The following is a 14,496-nucleotide window of genomic DNA, read 5'->3' as shown; positions in this document are numbered from 1 at the left end:
TATAGACAGCTGTGTTTGCAAAAGACAACCATTTGAATGTAACGCCCGCTGAATGCCAGGCCAATTATCTTCTGAGAAGGGGGGGGGCGCACCCTGAGTGACGTCGGCGATGTTTGTGCAGGCGGATAATGCTCCGAAGTGAATAAGCAGCTGTGTGTACACACGGACAGGACAACAGGGACCGGACGCAGCCCGTTGTGTGCCGAGAGGAGGAACGTAAAGAGTCGTTTCTACATGTTACATGGCGAGGTACGTGTGTATCATGATGTGACTTTTGTAATATTCGTGTGACATTTAAAAGGGCGGTTGAGGGAAACGCAGCTGGGTTTACGCACATTGCAGTGAGTCAAGCGTTGTGTTTATTCTGGTGCGGCGCAGATGCCTATTGCAGTCATATTCAAACGGCTTACCGTAAATTATTAATTCAGAATAACTGCGTAAATGTCGCAATGCCTTTCTGCGTTATTATTAAGGGGCTGTGGGGCAACACATCAAAGCCAATCGCATAAAAATGAGTCGTGGTATGCGAATTGTATGTAAAATGTAGTGATTCTATTGATTTCATCTGGTGCTGATGGACAGCAGGTGGCGCACTTCTGGAAAGCAGGTGATGTGTTGTCCTGAATATACATGTCCAGTATATATGTACGCATACAGGTATTTTGCGTGCTGCAGTCTTGTCAGAGCTTCCTTATGAAAAAGGTTTTGACCTCAGCGGGACTTCCTGGTAAAATAAAGATTCAGTTAAAAAAGAAATTATTAAAATTTGCATTCCATAAACGTCCTCTGGTCAGCGATAAGGAAGTATTCAGACCCTTTTAATAAAAATAGCCCACTAACACAAAGCGTTTTCAAACTCTTACCTAGGTAAAAACGCCGATTACAACTCCAAATGAGAAAAAGTTGGGATTGTTTGTAAAATCAAAGTTAAAACTGAAAATAGTGATTTATAAGTCATCCGTGTCCTGTATTGGACTGAAAACAATACAGCAGCACATTATTTGATGTGATACTTCACAATAAACACATAATAAACACAAGCCGGAGTCTGTCGTGGTCTGGGGTCATGCCAGTGCCCTTGGCAAAGGTCACTTACACTTCTGTGATGGTTCCATTAATGCTGAACAATACAGAGAGATGTTGGAGCAACACATGCTGCCTTCAAGACAACATCTTTTCCAGGGACACCTGTGCATATTTCAGCAAGACAGTGCAAAACCTCATCCTGCACACGTTACCAAGTCTGTGGAGGAAAAGGTGTGTGTGCTGGACTGGCCTGCCTGCAGTCCCAACCCGTCCTCAGTAGAGAATGTGTGGTGCATTTTGAAACGTAGATTGAGTCAACGAAGACCCAGGACTGTTGGAAGAATGGGACAAAATGACACCTGAGACACTGAATCACTTGGTGTCCTCAGTCACTAAACGTCTTTTAAGTGTTGTGAAGAGGAACAGCAGCATCACTCCGTGGTAAATGCTTTACTGTCCCATCTTCTTTTGGAAAGTGTTGCAGCATCAGGATTGAAGTTTGTGTTTATTGTGAACAAACTTTCTCTCATTTGGGGTCGTCTCTGCAGAAACATGGTCTAGTGACCAATGTTAATACTGATACATTGCATTTACTGCTGTATCCTGTCAATGTGGAGCTTATTTTAAAGCTATTCTACCTAATTTCTTTTCAGCCGCTGGGGGGTCCAGTGAGACTCAAAGCAAACTTGCACCATAACAACTCCTTTATGCTCTATGCCTATCCTGTCATGTCCTGTTTCCCGAAGCTACTACATGAACTACAGATGCCTGGTTACCACAAACTGTACAAAAGGCAGCCTCCAGTCCAAAGCTGGCATTAGCTGACTAACAAGTAAATCTGTCAGTCCAGTAGAACACTCAGGTTACCACTAATGCAACACAATGTACAATATCTGCCTCTGAAATGCAGTGCAGTACAAGTGTAAAGTAACTAACAGCAAATAAAATAATCAGTTGCAGCCCTAATGTAATGCACATTTGCACACAAAGAAGATGTTTAGCAGCATGTTTTTCAAAGCCTGGTAACTTTTTTGCATAAAATGTGGGAAAATTCTAAGTGTTTTGACTGTCCACAAGTTCCCCTATTCTATGTTAGTAAGTACAACACGTGTGTTCACAGGTTATCCTGAAAGATGGAAGGAGGAAATTTGTGAGTATACCTCTGTAATCCCACATTCTCAATGAGTTCTTCTAGAATGTATACAGTTCATTCTAGGAGAGCAGCAATCACAACATCGGTCCAACCTCCGTGTCATTGCAGTGGCTGCTCCAGAGATTATGTTGACCGCTTCATCCAAAGCCAAGACTCATCTGTGGTTAACAAGTTCCAGAAGAAGTACTGGAAAACCAAACAGACACTCATCAAAGTCACTGGGAAAAAAGAGGATGAGCATGTGGTGGCGTCAGACGCAGATCTGGATGCCAAATTGGAGGTAGGGAGGGATATGAAACTGTTCATGCTTTACTTTTAGAGCATTTTGTGATGCAGGAACAGCCCTGCTTGCTTCCCCTAGACCAGAAACATTAAGAAACACCACAGTATTTTCCCTCAGGTAGACACTGCAGTGACTAAAATGGCTTCTTGATTCACACAATGCCACTATATGCTTGAGGCTTAAAAGGCTGCCTCTCTTGCCCCCATCATCTACACCTCAATTTCACGAGGGAGGTGAATTTAAGAGATGAAATCAATCCTTCATAAAAACTGGTGTAGCCAACCTTAAATTAGAACAGGACCTCAGTAAGCACTGTGATAAACCATTCAAAACTGGATATCTACATACTAAAGTCAATAATACAGTATCAAAGACTAGATTCCTGTGGTTTGTCTTCTGGAAAACAGTCAGGCAGTGTACTACACAGTAATTGCACTTCACTGAGTGACTCCCACAGTGATGAGGCATTTCTTTGAGTCTGGTGTTTATGCTGATTTTCCTCTGCTCTACAGGTCTTTCATTCCATCCAGAGAACATGTATGGAGCTGCTGAAGGTCATCGAGCAGTATCAGAGGAGGATCTACCGTATGTTCAAATAAACAGCACTTTAATTAATTAAGGAAAGTATGAACTGTTGACAGAATGGGTTTACATCAAAGTTCATATTCCAGAAACACTCCATTAAATGCTTAACTGAAGAGCCGTAGCATGTAAACATTATAGCTCATTTACAAAAGCCATAACGGACTAAAACATGACTATCCATCCACCGGTTTTTCACTGGTGTGTTCCATGATGGCAGCAGCCCAGACTTATTTCTCACTAGCTACATCCTCCAGCCCATCCAGAGGGACCCTGAAGCATACCCAGGACAAGTAATCTCTCCAGTATGTTCTGGGCCACAAACCATTTAAACATCCCTCGATTGCCTCCACAGGGAGGCCTATGGGTCGTATCAGATGCCTGATGTGATTCTGGCTCTTTCCAACACAAAGGGGCAACAGGTCCAAGCCTCAGGTCATCACCTTGTCCTTCAGGCTGAACTGAGAAAGACTGCACAGGAACTAATTCCAGGCTCACATTCCCCGTTTCCCTTCAGCGTACCAGAGAAACTGGAGCTCTTGCAGCTTCCCACATCACCTGATCCTACTCACCACTAAGTGGTGATCAGAAGACCTCTCCGCTGCCCTTTTTACCAGATCTGATGATACAACTATAAAGTTCATCACTGATCTTTAACCTGCAGAGCTGTAGTACTAGTCACAAGTATGAACTACCAGCTGCTTCAGTGTAGTGATTGGTATGGATGGACATAGCAATAGCCAAATAATTTTAAGTGTCTTTGTGCTGCACCCAACACTCTGGGCAGTGTCAGCAAAAGGAGTCCTCCAGCAGAAGCGGAAATCACTGATTCAAATCACTGTCCAGTTCATTTACATTTTTTCCCTGTAATGGTTTCTTTTGGGGGGGTTAACCAGTTTGAGGTTCTAAGGGCAGAGGCTGTTGTGTGCTGTACATGTTATAAACCACCCTGAAGTAAGTGTGTTATATGTGATACTGAGCTAAGTGACTTCAGGTCAGCTGAAAGGTTTGTAGTCACTGTAATTCATTCACTTTCTCCTAAGCTAAGCAGTCCCCTCACCTAGCGAGACTCTGCCAGCAGCTCTCGTGCCCCCCGAAGCAGCTCTCTGTTATTCAGAACCCCCCAAACATAAGGTAGCAGTTCTTAGAGGGAAATAATGAATGTCATATATTTATTTTATCCTTATACTAGAATTACCGCCTCACAGTTTTATGCCTCTGCCAACCAGTCAAGGTGTAGGTGAGTAGGTTACAAGAATCCAGACTCATATAGTTTAAGTAGTGAAGAATGTGAAGGAGTTTAAAAGACAGAGCTTTTTTGTTTCACAAAGTGGAAGTTATCACTATGACATAAGAATTTACTGAATAATTTCCCGTGAGAAACATGCTGTCCTCACCAAGTCACATCATACTTGAATCCAAGTGGATATTTGTACCAAATTAAATGTACACGCATTCCAGTTTACCAAATTTGAATAGTTTCATTTTGCCTGAGATTAAAATAGTAAATCAAGTTTTACAAGTTTGACCAATACTCTTTACTGTGTAGTTATTTCCCAAGAGGAGAATGAGCTGGGTCGTTTCCTGCGCTCCCAGGGCTCTCAGGACAAAACCAGGGCTGGAAAGATCATGCAGGCGACAGGGAAAGCTCTCTGCTTCTCCTCCCAGCAAAGGTAGGCATCATCACTGTGCTGCACGCCACATACATCTAGAGCATTGACACGAACGTTACAAGGTAACTAACCAAAGACTGCCTTCCATCCCCAACTGTAACTGCAGACAGAGGTAATTTTGACAGATAATTAAAATAAGATTCTAATCAACAGAGTTACATTCACTCATTAAAACACATTCAACAAATTAGGATTGAATTTCTTTTATATCCAAATCTGTGTCACAATTAATTCACTAGAAAACAGTCAGATTTCTAATAATGCATTATGGTAACTGTGGTACCATTAAAATAATACCAATAGAAAACAATGGAATGGAATTTTCTTTGTGCCTTCAAATAAATCAGGCAACTGTATTATGTAGAATAAAGACCAAAAGGGGCTGTAATGTCAGAGCAATCTAGTCAAAAACTGTCAACCTCGCCACCTGCAGCATCTCAATAGTGACCTGAACACCACATCCAACAGACTAGCTCTGAAGAACCCCCTGTGCCGTTTGTACCAAGAGGTCGAAACATTTCGCTATCGAGCCATCTCAGACACGTGGCTGACAGTGAACCGAATGGAGCAGATCAGGACTGAATACCGTGGAGCACTGCTGTGGATGAAGGATGTTTCTCAGGAGCTGGATCCAGACACAGATAAACAGATGGAGAAATTCCGCAAGGTTTGTCAATCACACAGTCCTGCAGGTCAGAACCAGTGTCAATCAAAAGCTTTTCCTGTTGTGACAAGTAAAAATGTTTGCAGTGGAAAAAAAAAGGTCTCTGTACTATATTAGTGATTGTAAGTCACAGTCCACTGTGTGTACAATATAAAACATTTTCAAATCAATGTATGGAGGTGTTTTGCTGGTCAGAGCTACATGAAAACAGCAATAATACCAAAAACTGTATGTGAGAGAAGGGTAAAATATGCTGCAATTTCAAGCTTTTTATGGAGGGAAATTATTAGTGGCGTTACAATCCTTCAGTGTGGAAAAAAAGAGAAATATTTACAGAGGAGGAAGTGAAGGTGCCAGAAAATGGTATAAATAACTTAAAGGATGATCCAATTAACAAAAAAAAAGGCAATTCATTCATTGTCACATGATTACCACATTGACAGCCCTAATTTGCTAAAACCTCAAACAGCATTATGCAAGAAAAAAATACCTTCAAAGTGCCACTAGAGGTCACAATACACCACCAGATAAGTCATCCATTGGGTTAAACTAGAATGCTACAGGAACCCAGCATGCTTTTTCTGCTTTTATTTTAGTGACTTAGACTTGTTCAAGCAGACATCAACTCAGTGTTTGTGGTTTCACAGTTTAAACCAGTAGGAGACATAATACTGGCTGCTGATCTTCAGTTGGTACATTTGCCTATTATACATCAGGTTCAGGCCCAGGTGCGCACTACCAAAACAAGCTTTGACAAACTCAAGAATGATGTCTGCCAAAAAGTGGACCTGCTGGGAGCCAGCCGCTGCAACCTCCTGTCTCACATTTTGACCACATACCAGGTATATCTCAGTTGCTTGCATACGCTTCACTGATCTTAAACAGGGCGTTTTCAATGGCTCTACCACATGTGGTTAGGTCAGGAAGGAAGACAGACATGAGAACAAAGACACTGCATGGAGGTTCAACATTCACACCAAACAACGAGACACATTCACTAGACCTTCAGTCATTTTCACAATTCTTTTATCACAAGATAAATACATGGCCTCTTCCTGTTCAACTTTGTTTCAGACGACACTTTTGCACTTCTGGGAGAAGACATCCCACACTATGGCGGCCATTCATGAGAGCTTTAAGGGCTGTCAGCATTACGAGCTCTCCACACTTAAGGTCAGGGAGCATTTTGACCTCTACAGCACTGTCAGTCGATTTTAATCTGAAGAAATGAACAACTATAACCAATTACTTTATTTGCTACAGGCCTTACAAGGCCCCATGAACAAGGTGGCAAAGAAAAAGGGGAAAAAGAAAAGTAAAGCAGAGACAGAAGGTGAAAAGAAAGCCGAGACCACACATGGCCAGTGAGTTACAAAAAAAACAAAAACAAACTGATATTATTCCTGATCTCAAACACATGCGTGCAACAGTGAAAACTGACAGCATACTTAAACACTGAACCAATATTTCACACCTGTGGCTTTATATACATGTCTATGTGCAAAATGTTATAAATTTACTTTGTCATAATTATAGACTCATCTCACTGGAAAATGAAAACGACAGTGATGCAGCCAATGAAGGTAAAAAAACAGTTGTGTTCAATTTATGCAACTCAAGTGTTTTTAGTCTTATTTATTTGATTGGTTTGCGGAACAACTCACAACTACATCCATTACCAAATAACCTGATGATTCTTATCTTTATCAATTATTTAGTCTTGAAATATAGTAAAAAAATAAATCACAGCTAGTCAGACTGCATGGTGATGTCTTCAAATTGCTTGCTCCAAACATGTAAACAGTTGCTGCACAACTAAGTCAAAACACACGTGGTCAAATGACAAGGTCATTACTGCATTATTATAATGAGGTATTACTCCTCTAAATCCTCTGATCATTCTAGGAAATGAAGATCCTTTGAAATTAGAAGAAGAGGAGAAGGACAGCTTGGCTTTACTGAATGAGATCCTGGGCAGTGCGTCTGTGGATGAGGGCGACTTCTGCCGGGAGTGGATGGAAGTGTTTGGCCACACTCAGGAAGGAACGAGTACACCATCTGACAGAACAGCAGAGACGGCCCAGCAAAAAGAAAATGCCTTCTTTCTACCATCTCAGTTGCTTGACCAGAACTTGAATAACCTTCAGTCTTCCCTCTCAGGTCAGAGCTGTGTGTGTTTGTGTATTTATGCTTGTGTGACCCAAACAATGGCTAATATGTCCACAAAGATTTTGTTGTCAAACAAATACATTTTTTGTATTATACTGAGATTACTCAAGTGGGCTTCCCTGATAGACTAGTGGTTAGGGCACCGCGCTCATCGCTGCGGCCCTAGTTCAAGTCAGGTTTGCGTCAGGAAGGGCATCCAGCATAAAACACGTGCTAAATGTCAACATGCGAGTCGTCAGTGTGACAATTCACTGTGGCGACCCCTAACTGGAAAAAGCCAAAAGTGACATTCACTGAGATTGCTGAAGTGCTCCACTATTAGGAAGAACTCTCCAACAAAAACCATGCAAAAATTAGCCGCCATTATCCTAATTGGAACACTTGCACCTGAAGACTAAGTGATAAGTTACAATGCATTTCCTTTAATAAGTATATTAACAAATGCTTCTACATATTTCCACAGAGAGAGAAAATAGGTTCTAAAATTATTTACCCATGTCTGTCAAACCAATATCAGGCTATTATACCGCAGCAATGAGATTTGCTTACCCACTGGTAATTACCAAGTACTTTCCATTTCATCCAGGTTTGGGCACTGGCTCCTACAGTAGCACCACGTCTTGTTGATTTGGTTTTGTCTGGTTCCTGCTTGGAGGTTTGCTGGTAGTGTCATTATGAAGCTATAAGCAAATGAAAAGCTTAAAGTATGTACATAGTTCCTGGATGAAATTAAGAAGCTGGTATATCAGTCTTAATCAATATACTGTAATGGTTCTAACACTAAGAATAGAGATAAATAGCTAGTAAACCTTACACAGTAACCAAGTCCTGCAGAGCTTAAAGTTGCAGCAAAGTACCCGGGCAGTATTTATGTAATCCAGCAATTATCACGAAAAAAGGAAAAGTGCTAGACAAAGAAATCTGGAGCTTTTTCAACTCCACAACAGAGCCTATCTGAACAGTTGAAGAAACACGTGGTCTTGAGTCTCATCATTTTTTCCATTTAAAAAGAGGCTGAAACAAAACAACCAAATATGTCAAAACAATCACAGTATGTAGCCTCAAAATCTGTCAAAAGATTTCAAGCACTGAATGAGCACAAAGCTAATTCAAGTTCTAGTCAGTGTACAGGTCATGTTATGAAAAGGTGCCGACACAGACGTGTAAATTTCAAATAGTCCCACAGCATGCAAGGGCCGTGCACACAATGCATCAGGTGCATGCTCTACACTTAACACCTCTTCGTTTACAGCACAACTCAAAGTAATGAATGGATTTTGATGACTTTTTTGGAGAGGAACAACCGATTAGATTTTGGAGCTGATCTGGATCATTATCAGGATCCACGAAGTTTTTTTTTATAAAAAGGATTTGTCACCATTTTGAGATAGGGCCAATTTCACAGTGCCTACAATGCTTGGACAATAATTGCATGGTAACATCCACAAAAGATCTGCCACACACCAAATTATGATCTGGATCCAAGCAATGTTCTGCTGATCCAGAATGTTCCAATCAATGGCGGGGGGGATGCTCCTGAGACAACAAATAAATCTACCGACTTGCAACAAAAATCAAATTCCAGCTGAAAAACAGATGATTCAGTAGGTGTCAAGAGATCTGATACACCAAACTAGATCCTGAAGAAGAGAACGCCATCATTACTGAAATATCATTTTTCTTGAATAATTTTCCAAACTAAAAATGAAATCAATGTGATTCCAAATGGTAAGGGCGGGTTTTCATGGTCAATCCTATCATATTATGGGGGTCAAACCATCGCTGTCATATTGCTTTCAGGTGTAATAGCATTATGGTGACAATGACCCGCCTTGGTGAAACTTTGCGCTCTCTGAGTGCTGTCTAGTCAAATCTATGGTCTCAAAACGTCTTAACTTACTGGCTCAAACAGTAATTTTGCAGTTTAAAAAGTGCCATTTATTAAATGTGAAAAAGATAGAGTATTGCAGATTTTTAGGAGATGATCATTAAAGTAATCGAGTGAGTCATTTTTCAAGAGACCTTGGAGGAGGAAAAAGAGGCATAGGTGCAGCACTTCTCAGATTTTGGCAATATGGCAGAGTGGTAACTGAAGTCACTTCAAGAAGCAGCATAACAGAAGAAATTAAAACCCCTGACCTCCATTTCCGTAAAGATTGGCGCCTGAAACAAGCAGATCCTGGGAAGAACCAAAGAAGTTATGACCCCGACTATCAAGACAAAAATGGCAAGAGACCAAGGATGTGACAAACAAATCTTCAAAGTCCCCAAATTCTCATGAGCCAAGCACAAACTTAAATGACAAATCTTCTGAAAGAACCATGCCACAATGGAACTTTCATCTTTAAAAAAAAAAAAAAAAGTTTATATTTAAAATTTCTCCTTCCACACCAGAAATACGAACAAGTGCCGAAAGGGGGTTACAACAGAGGTGATACGCGAGTGAACGACGCTGGAGCTGAAACACCACTAATACACAAAACATCCAGAGGCTTCAAGCAGCTATTTGTCCTTTTAATCCTGCTGGATTCAGCTGCTTGTATTTGGAGTGTAAATTGTTTGTTACCAAATACAATATCAACAGCACACTCCTCTGTCCTCCCTAGTGATATTTAGTGTTGCTACAGGCTGCATTTTCCAGATACACAATCCAAACACCAAACAACCAACTTGTCTGAAACAAGATCTCAAAGTCATACTAGTTGCAACTTTTGGCCTGTCTTCAATAAACCACTAACAGTGTCTGATGTTATTTTACTCATAAATGTTTTGATTATTGTCGTTTGTGTTTCTCTCTGTGAGAGAGTGAGTGATGATTGATTAGTTGGATAATGCTCTGGCCTGTTGCATGTCCCCTGCTGATAAATCTAAATCTGTGACTCCATTTCAGATTGGGCCGGGATCATTCCACAGCCGGAGTGCTCATCTGGAGCCACTCAGAACCCTTCTAATCCAGCAGTCAAAGGTAGGACCGGGCCAAATGACTAAAACGTACAAGAAGGCATGAAAGAAAAATAGTAACTCATTCAAAGTCCGAGTCAAACCTGTGCTTATGGGGCTTTTCTAGGAACTTCAGGGTTGTTTCCATTCATAGGTTTGGATTTCAGTCAGATGCAGTCCATTACCTGGCTATGGCTAAAGGTACAGCAGTGTACAGAGTGACATTTACCCCTGTTAACTCATTTTACAGAGACAGCAGGGATGTCCAAAGACCTCTCGGCATGGTTCAACCTGTTTGCTGACTTGGACCCTCTCTCCAATCCCGATGCTGTCGGGAAAAACGACACAGAGCACGAACTTCACACTGCATAGCTGTCCTCAGCATCACGGGTACCTTTGTTAGTGGGTACAGCAACATAATGCTGCTACTGTGACCAGAAGATTTGTTGACTAAATGTGTCAGAAAACGTATCTGCAATCATTTATAAATAATCCAACAATTATCACAGTCACTTGTAAGAAAAAAATCCCAAAATAATCTCTGGTTCCAACTTCTCAGATGTGACTGATGCTTTTCTTTGTCATATGATAAACTGAATACATTCAGATTTTGGACTGTTGGTCAGAGACAAGCAAATTTAAAGCATGATCATGTACAATGGGAAATCCTATCTCCCATATAAAATAATTAAGGGAAAAAATAAACAGATTAATCGATAATGAAAAGAACGCCTAGTTGCTGACCTAACTGATCTTTTTCTTCCAATAAAAATACAGGATGATTACTGTCACAACACACTCCAAAAAATGTATCTTATTAAAATGCAAATGGCTTGTTACATGGAGAGGTTTTCTCATTAGAACAAAAACTGATCATGTTTTATTCATGGTGGCAGCAATATACTGCTCCTACATGTCCCACTAACAACCATCAGCTCTTGTGTCCTTTTCCATGGCGAAAGAAAAATATTTGCAAGACCTTACTGAGCCTGTTGGCTGTTTCACTGGGTTAAACATTTAATGGATACCTCAGTAGTTTGGAACAATAAGCCTTTGACATTAGCTGCCTTGGAAATCTGTAGCATTCATGCTTTATTTCTGATTTTCATTACAGAAGATTGCAAACAGTCAAAAGTACTTAGTACGAAGCACCAGTGAGGGGAAAAAGCAAACATGGCAAAGATCATGGAGCAAAGGTTTATGTGTTAACAGTATAGTCCAACATGCTTGGTGAAGGAAAGTTAATGCAGTCATGTAAATATTCAATATACAAAAGGATTTTTTTTCCCAGCAATCTATCCACTGGAATTACTCTGCAACTACTTCACAGAGATCTGAGCAAGTGAACCGGATTCATCAAGATCTTGTTTCCCTCCGACCCTTTTAAGATTTCTGATTTTAAGTTTGCCTACCTGTGATCCCCTTTTGAATACACTCCAAAAGTGTGACCACATGTATCACTGCATGTTGCATGCCATGTTTTACATTATCCAGAAACTGTGATTGTTGAATGTTTATATTAAGACATTTCTGATAAATGTAGTTTTGCACATTATTTCTTGAGTTATTGGCTTTTATGGGCAATATGTTCAGTTTGTGGTGTTTTGGTCTCTGAGCCAAACTGAATGTTTTGATGAAAACTATATTTCAGAGTAAAAGCCTTAATAATCATCATCACTGAACTCCTTATCCTGTATAGTACTAATGTGTGTAAATTATTTTTGTTGTAACTTAACCTTGTGTCATTTAGATGTTCAAGCCATGTGACATTTGTTATTAAGTCATAACCAAATACGCTGATTGCCTTACCTTGACTATTTGTATAGGCTGTAAATGCCATGCTTCTGTATAGTGATATTTAGTGGATGTGTCCGCCTGCAGCCTTTGAAAAGGATTACATACCAAATCAAATGGAGTTTTTTGTTTTCTTTATTGAAAAACACACAAGATCTACATAAAAATATGTAATATACAGGAAAACAGAATCATCATTGCCAAACATGGCAACCATTCCTAAACTGCACTGCAATATGACTTTGTGGATAAAATCAAAATTAGTATGACTGAGCTTCTTGGAGCTGCAAGTAGAACAACGTATTTCAACTAAACTTGTGAGGAATGTGCTGTATATGTGGTTCATGTTTGTGTTTCTGTGCGCAATGGGGTTTTATAGACAGAGGTTTTGGAATGAAATACTGTGGGGTTAAATCCTCCCCTTTAAGTTGACCTGCTCTCCACCAGTCACATGAAGTGATCCAACGTATGCAGGTAATGTTAGGGCTCATCTGTGTGGATCAGTATTCTGAGCCAAACTGTGGCAGAAAAAATGTGTAAATTTACTTCTAACATAAAAAAATCAACTGCACACTCAAGTTCTGATTGCTTTAACTTACCACCTGACTAAAATAAAACGGATTATTGCCTCATGAGCAAGTGCTTAGGTTTGGTTTAATGATTAGCACGTGTTTAAAAACGTGAGCCAGGGTTTATACTGCATGTTGCTGAACTGCTTATAAACAAAACGATACAATACAAAACACAAACATGCTGCTTCTGGCACAGAAACAGTGCCTTGTGTGTCCCAAATACATGACAGGTCTTTAACGGATTTCAAATTTGCTTTGGTACATATTTAACAAAGGGAGCAAGTTCTTAATTTCGAAGGGTGTAGCTTATGTAGCTAGCTCCATTTACAAGAGAACTCACTGTTGACCAATGCAACTGATCTCTGGAATGTGTCATAGCACCTGAAACTCTAACCCAAACAGGTTAATGTAAAAGTTATGTCACAAGTCGTGACATCAATCAGCTGATTCTGTAATAACCTCCCTCTCCAGGGAAAAGTCAAGCATTTCTGCAAAAGACTGGAATGTCTTTCTATGGAAGAAAGTCAAACACTGGGGAAAGGCAACATAGTCCAAGCAAGTACATTCCACATGACCTGAGTTACTGTTAATGTGGGGCAATAAAACAAGCCAACAACTTGGCCGATTTTTCTTTGATTGTAATTTTGTATTTTTGGTGAATAAACAGCTGTTATTTGCATTTCATATTGAGCTTACCAAGTTTCAACAGTGATCACACTACAGCTGCATATCTAGGTTTGGGCTCATAAGCCTATGCGGTGGAGCCTGCACTGAAGCAACTGCTGGTGTCATAGACACTGTGCTACAAGTACTGTAAAAATACATTAAAAAAAGGCCTTGGCCTTTATCATAATGAGCCAGGCCTTAACAAATGCAAACATTGTGGTTAATGTGGGGACAAAGTATTCTGACGTCCTGATATGCTAAAAATGAGACAAGCATTTCCCATCCTGTCAAGAAGCTTATGTATATACACTGCATGTATTTCAGATGTTAGCTCGCTGAACACTTAACACCTAATAAGCTGGTTAGATAACATGATTAGAATGCATTTCTGATATCTCATATTTGTCTCATGAATGTTTTCAATTTTCCTTTTCAGCTTCATCTTGATAAAACTGCCTATGCTATGTAAGAATAATTTGAGCAGTCATCTCTATTTTTTGCAAAAGAAAGCAAAGCTACTTTTGTTAAGGGTGTTGTCATGGTATGAAAGAGAAGGCTAGGTTAGTGATGGGTGACGGGAGGCTGTGCCCAAGGTCAACACACTAAATCTGATTACCAATGACCAGACCATCAGGTGTCCACCCTGGGACAGAGCACAAATGCTTGTGCAGCAGGACACTGGTACCATTATCCTTCTGTGTATTTTTAGACCTCGGGCACTCCCTGCTGGCTAATGTTAGGATTGACAGAGTGCAAGGACTTTTTTTGTTTGTTTCTTTTCTGTTTTAATACCATCCCACCTTACTAGCTGAAATGTTTTAGCTGTAGGGGGCTTGGACATGAATACCTGAGGACTAACTGGTGAGGAGCACTTGTGCTGAGGAGTCTTTCCCCACATCTGTGTCAGCGCTGTGGCCATCTGTGCTGCCATCTGTGTTTACACCTGTGCTTGTGTCAGTGGAGGCTGGAAAGGT

General features: G+C 40.4%; 1 protein-coding gene across 2 annotated transcripts; it reads left to right on the top strand.

The window, feature by feature from the left end:
* Positions 1–13,006, top strand: ica1 (islet cell autoantigen 1). Of its 2 annotated transcripts, XM_020615546.1 has the most exons (13): positions 4–249; positions 2,147–2,176; positions 2,288–2,459; positions 2,975–3,047; positions 4,594–4,717; positions 5,186–5,384; positions 6,098–6,223; positions 6,456–6,554; positions 6,645–6,745; positions 6,918–6,964; positions 7,287–7,541; positions 10,441–10,515; positions 10,741–13,006. In XM_020615546.1, exons 2-13 carry the CDS (start codon positions 2,160–2,162, stop codon positions 10,860–10,862), a joined length of 1,410 nt encoding a protein of 469 aa, XP_020471202.1. In that variant the 5' UTR covers positions 4–249; positions 2,147–2,159; the 3' UTR covers positions 10,863–13,006. The 2 variants fall into 2 exon arrangements, with proteins under 2 accessions (XP_020471203.1, XP_020471202.1); XM_020615547.1 differs by lacking the exons at positions 10,441–10,515; positions 10,741–13,006 and having other exon boundaries at positions 1–249; positions 6,645–6,714; positions 7,287–7,394.
* The last annotated feature ends 1,490 nt before the right edge of the window (positions 13,007–14,496 follow it).

This window comes from Monopterus albus, unplaced genomic scaffold (genome assembly GCF_001952655.1).
Source record: "Monopterus albus unplaced genomic scaffold, M_albus_1.0 scaffold166.1, whole genome shotgun sequence".
Classification (NCBI taxonomy): Eukaryota; Metazoa; Chordata; class Actinopteri; order Synbranchiformes; family Synbranchidae; genus Monopterus; species Monopterus albus.
Note: the sequence above shows the minus strand (reverse complement) of the source record. Positions and strands in the feature narration are given on the sequence as shown.

Coding starts and splice junctions, on each gene's coding strand:
- ica1 (XM_020615546.1), top strand. Junction 2,460..2,974: donor ATCTGGATGCCAAATTGGAG/GTAGGGAGGGAT, acceptor TCTGCTCTACAG/GTCTTTCATTCCATCCAGAG. Junction 5,385..6,097: donor AGATGGAGAAATTCCGCAAG/GTTTGTCAATCA, acceptor ATTATACATCAG/GTTCAGGCCCAGGTGCGCAC.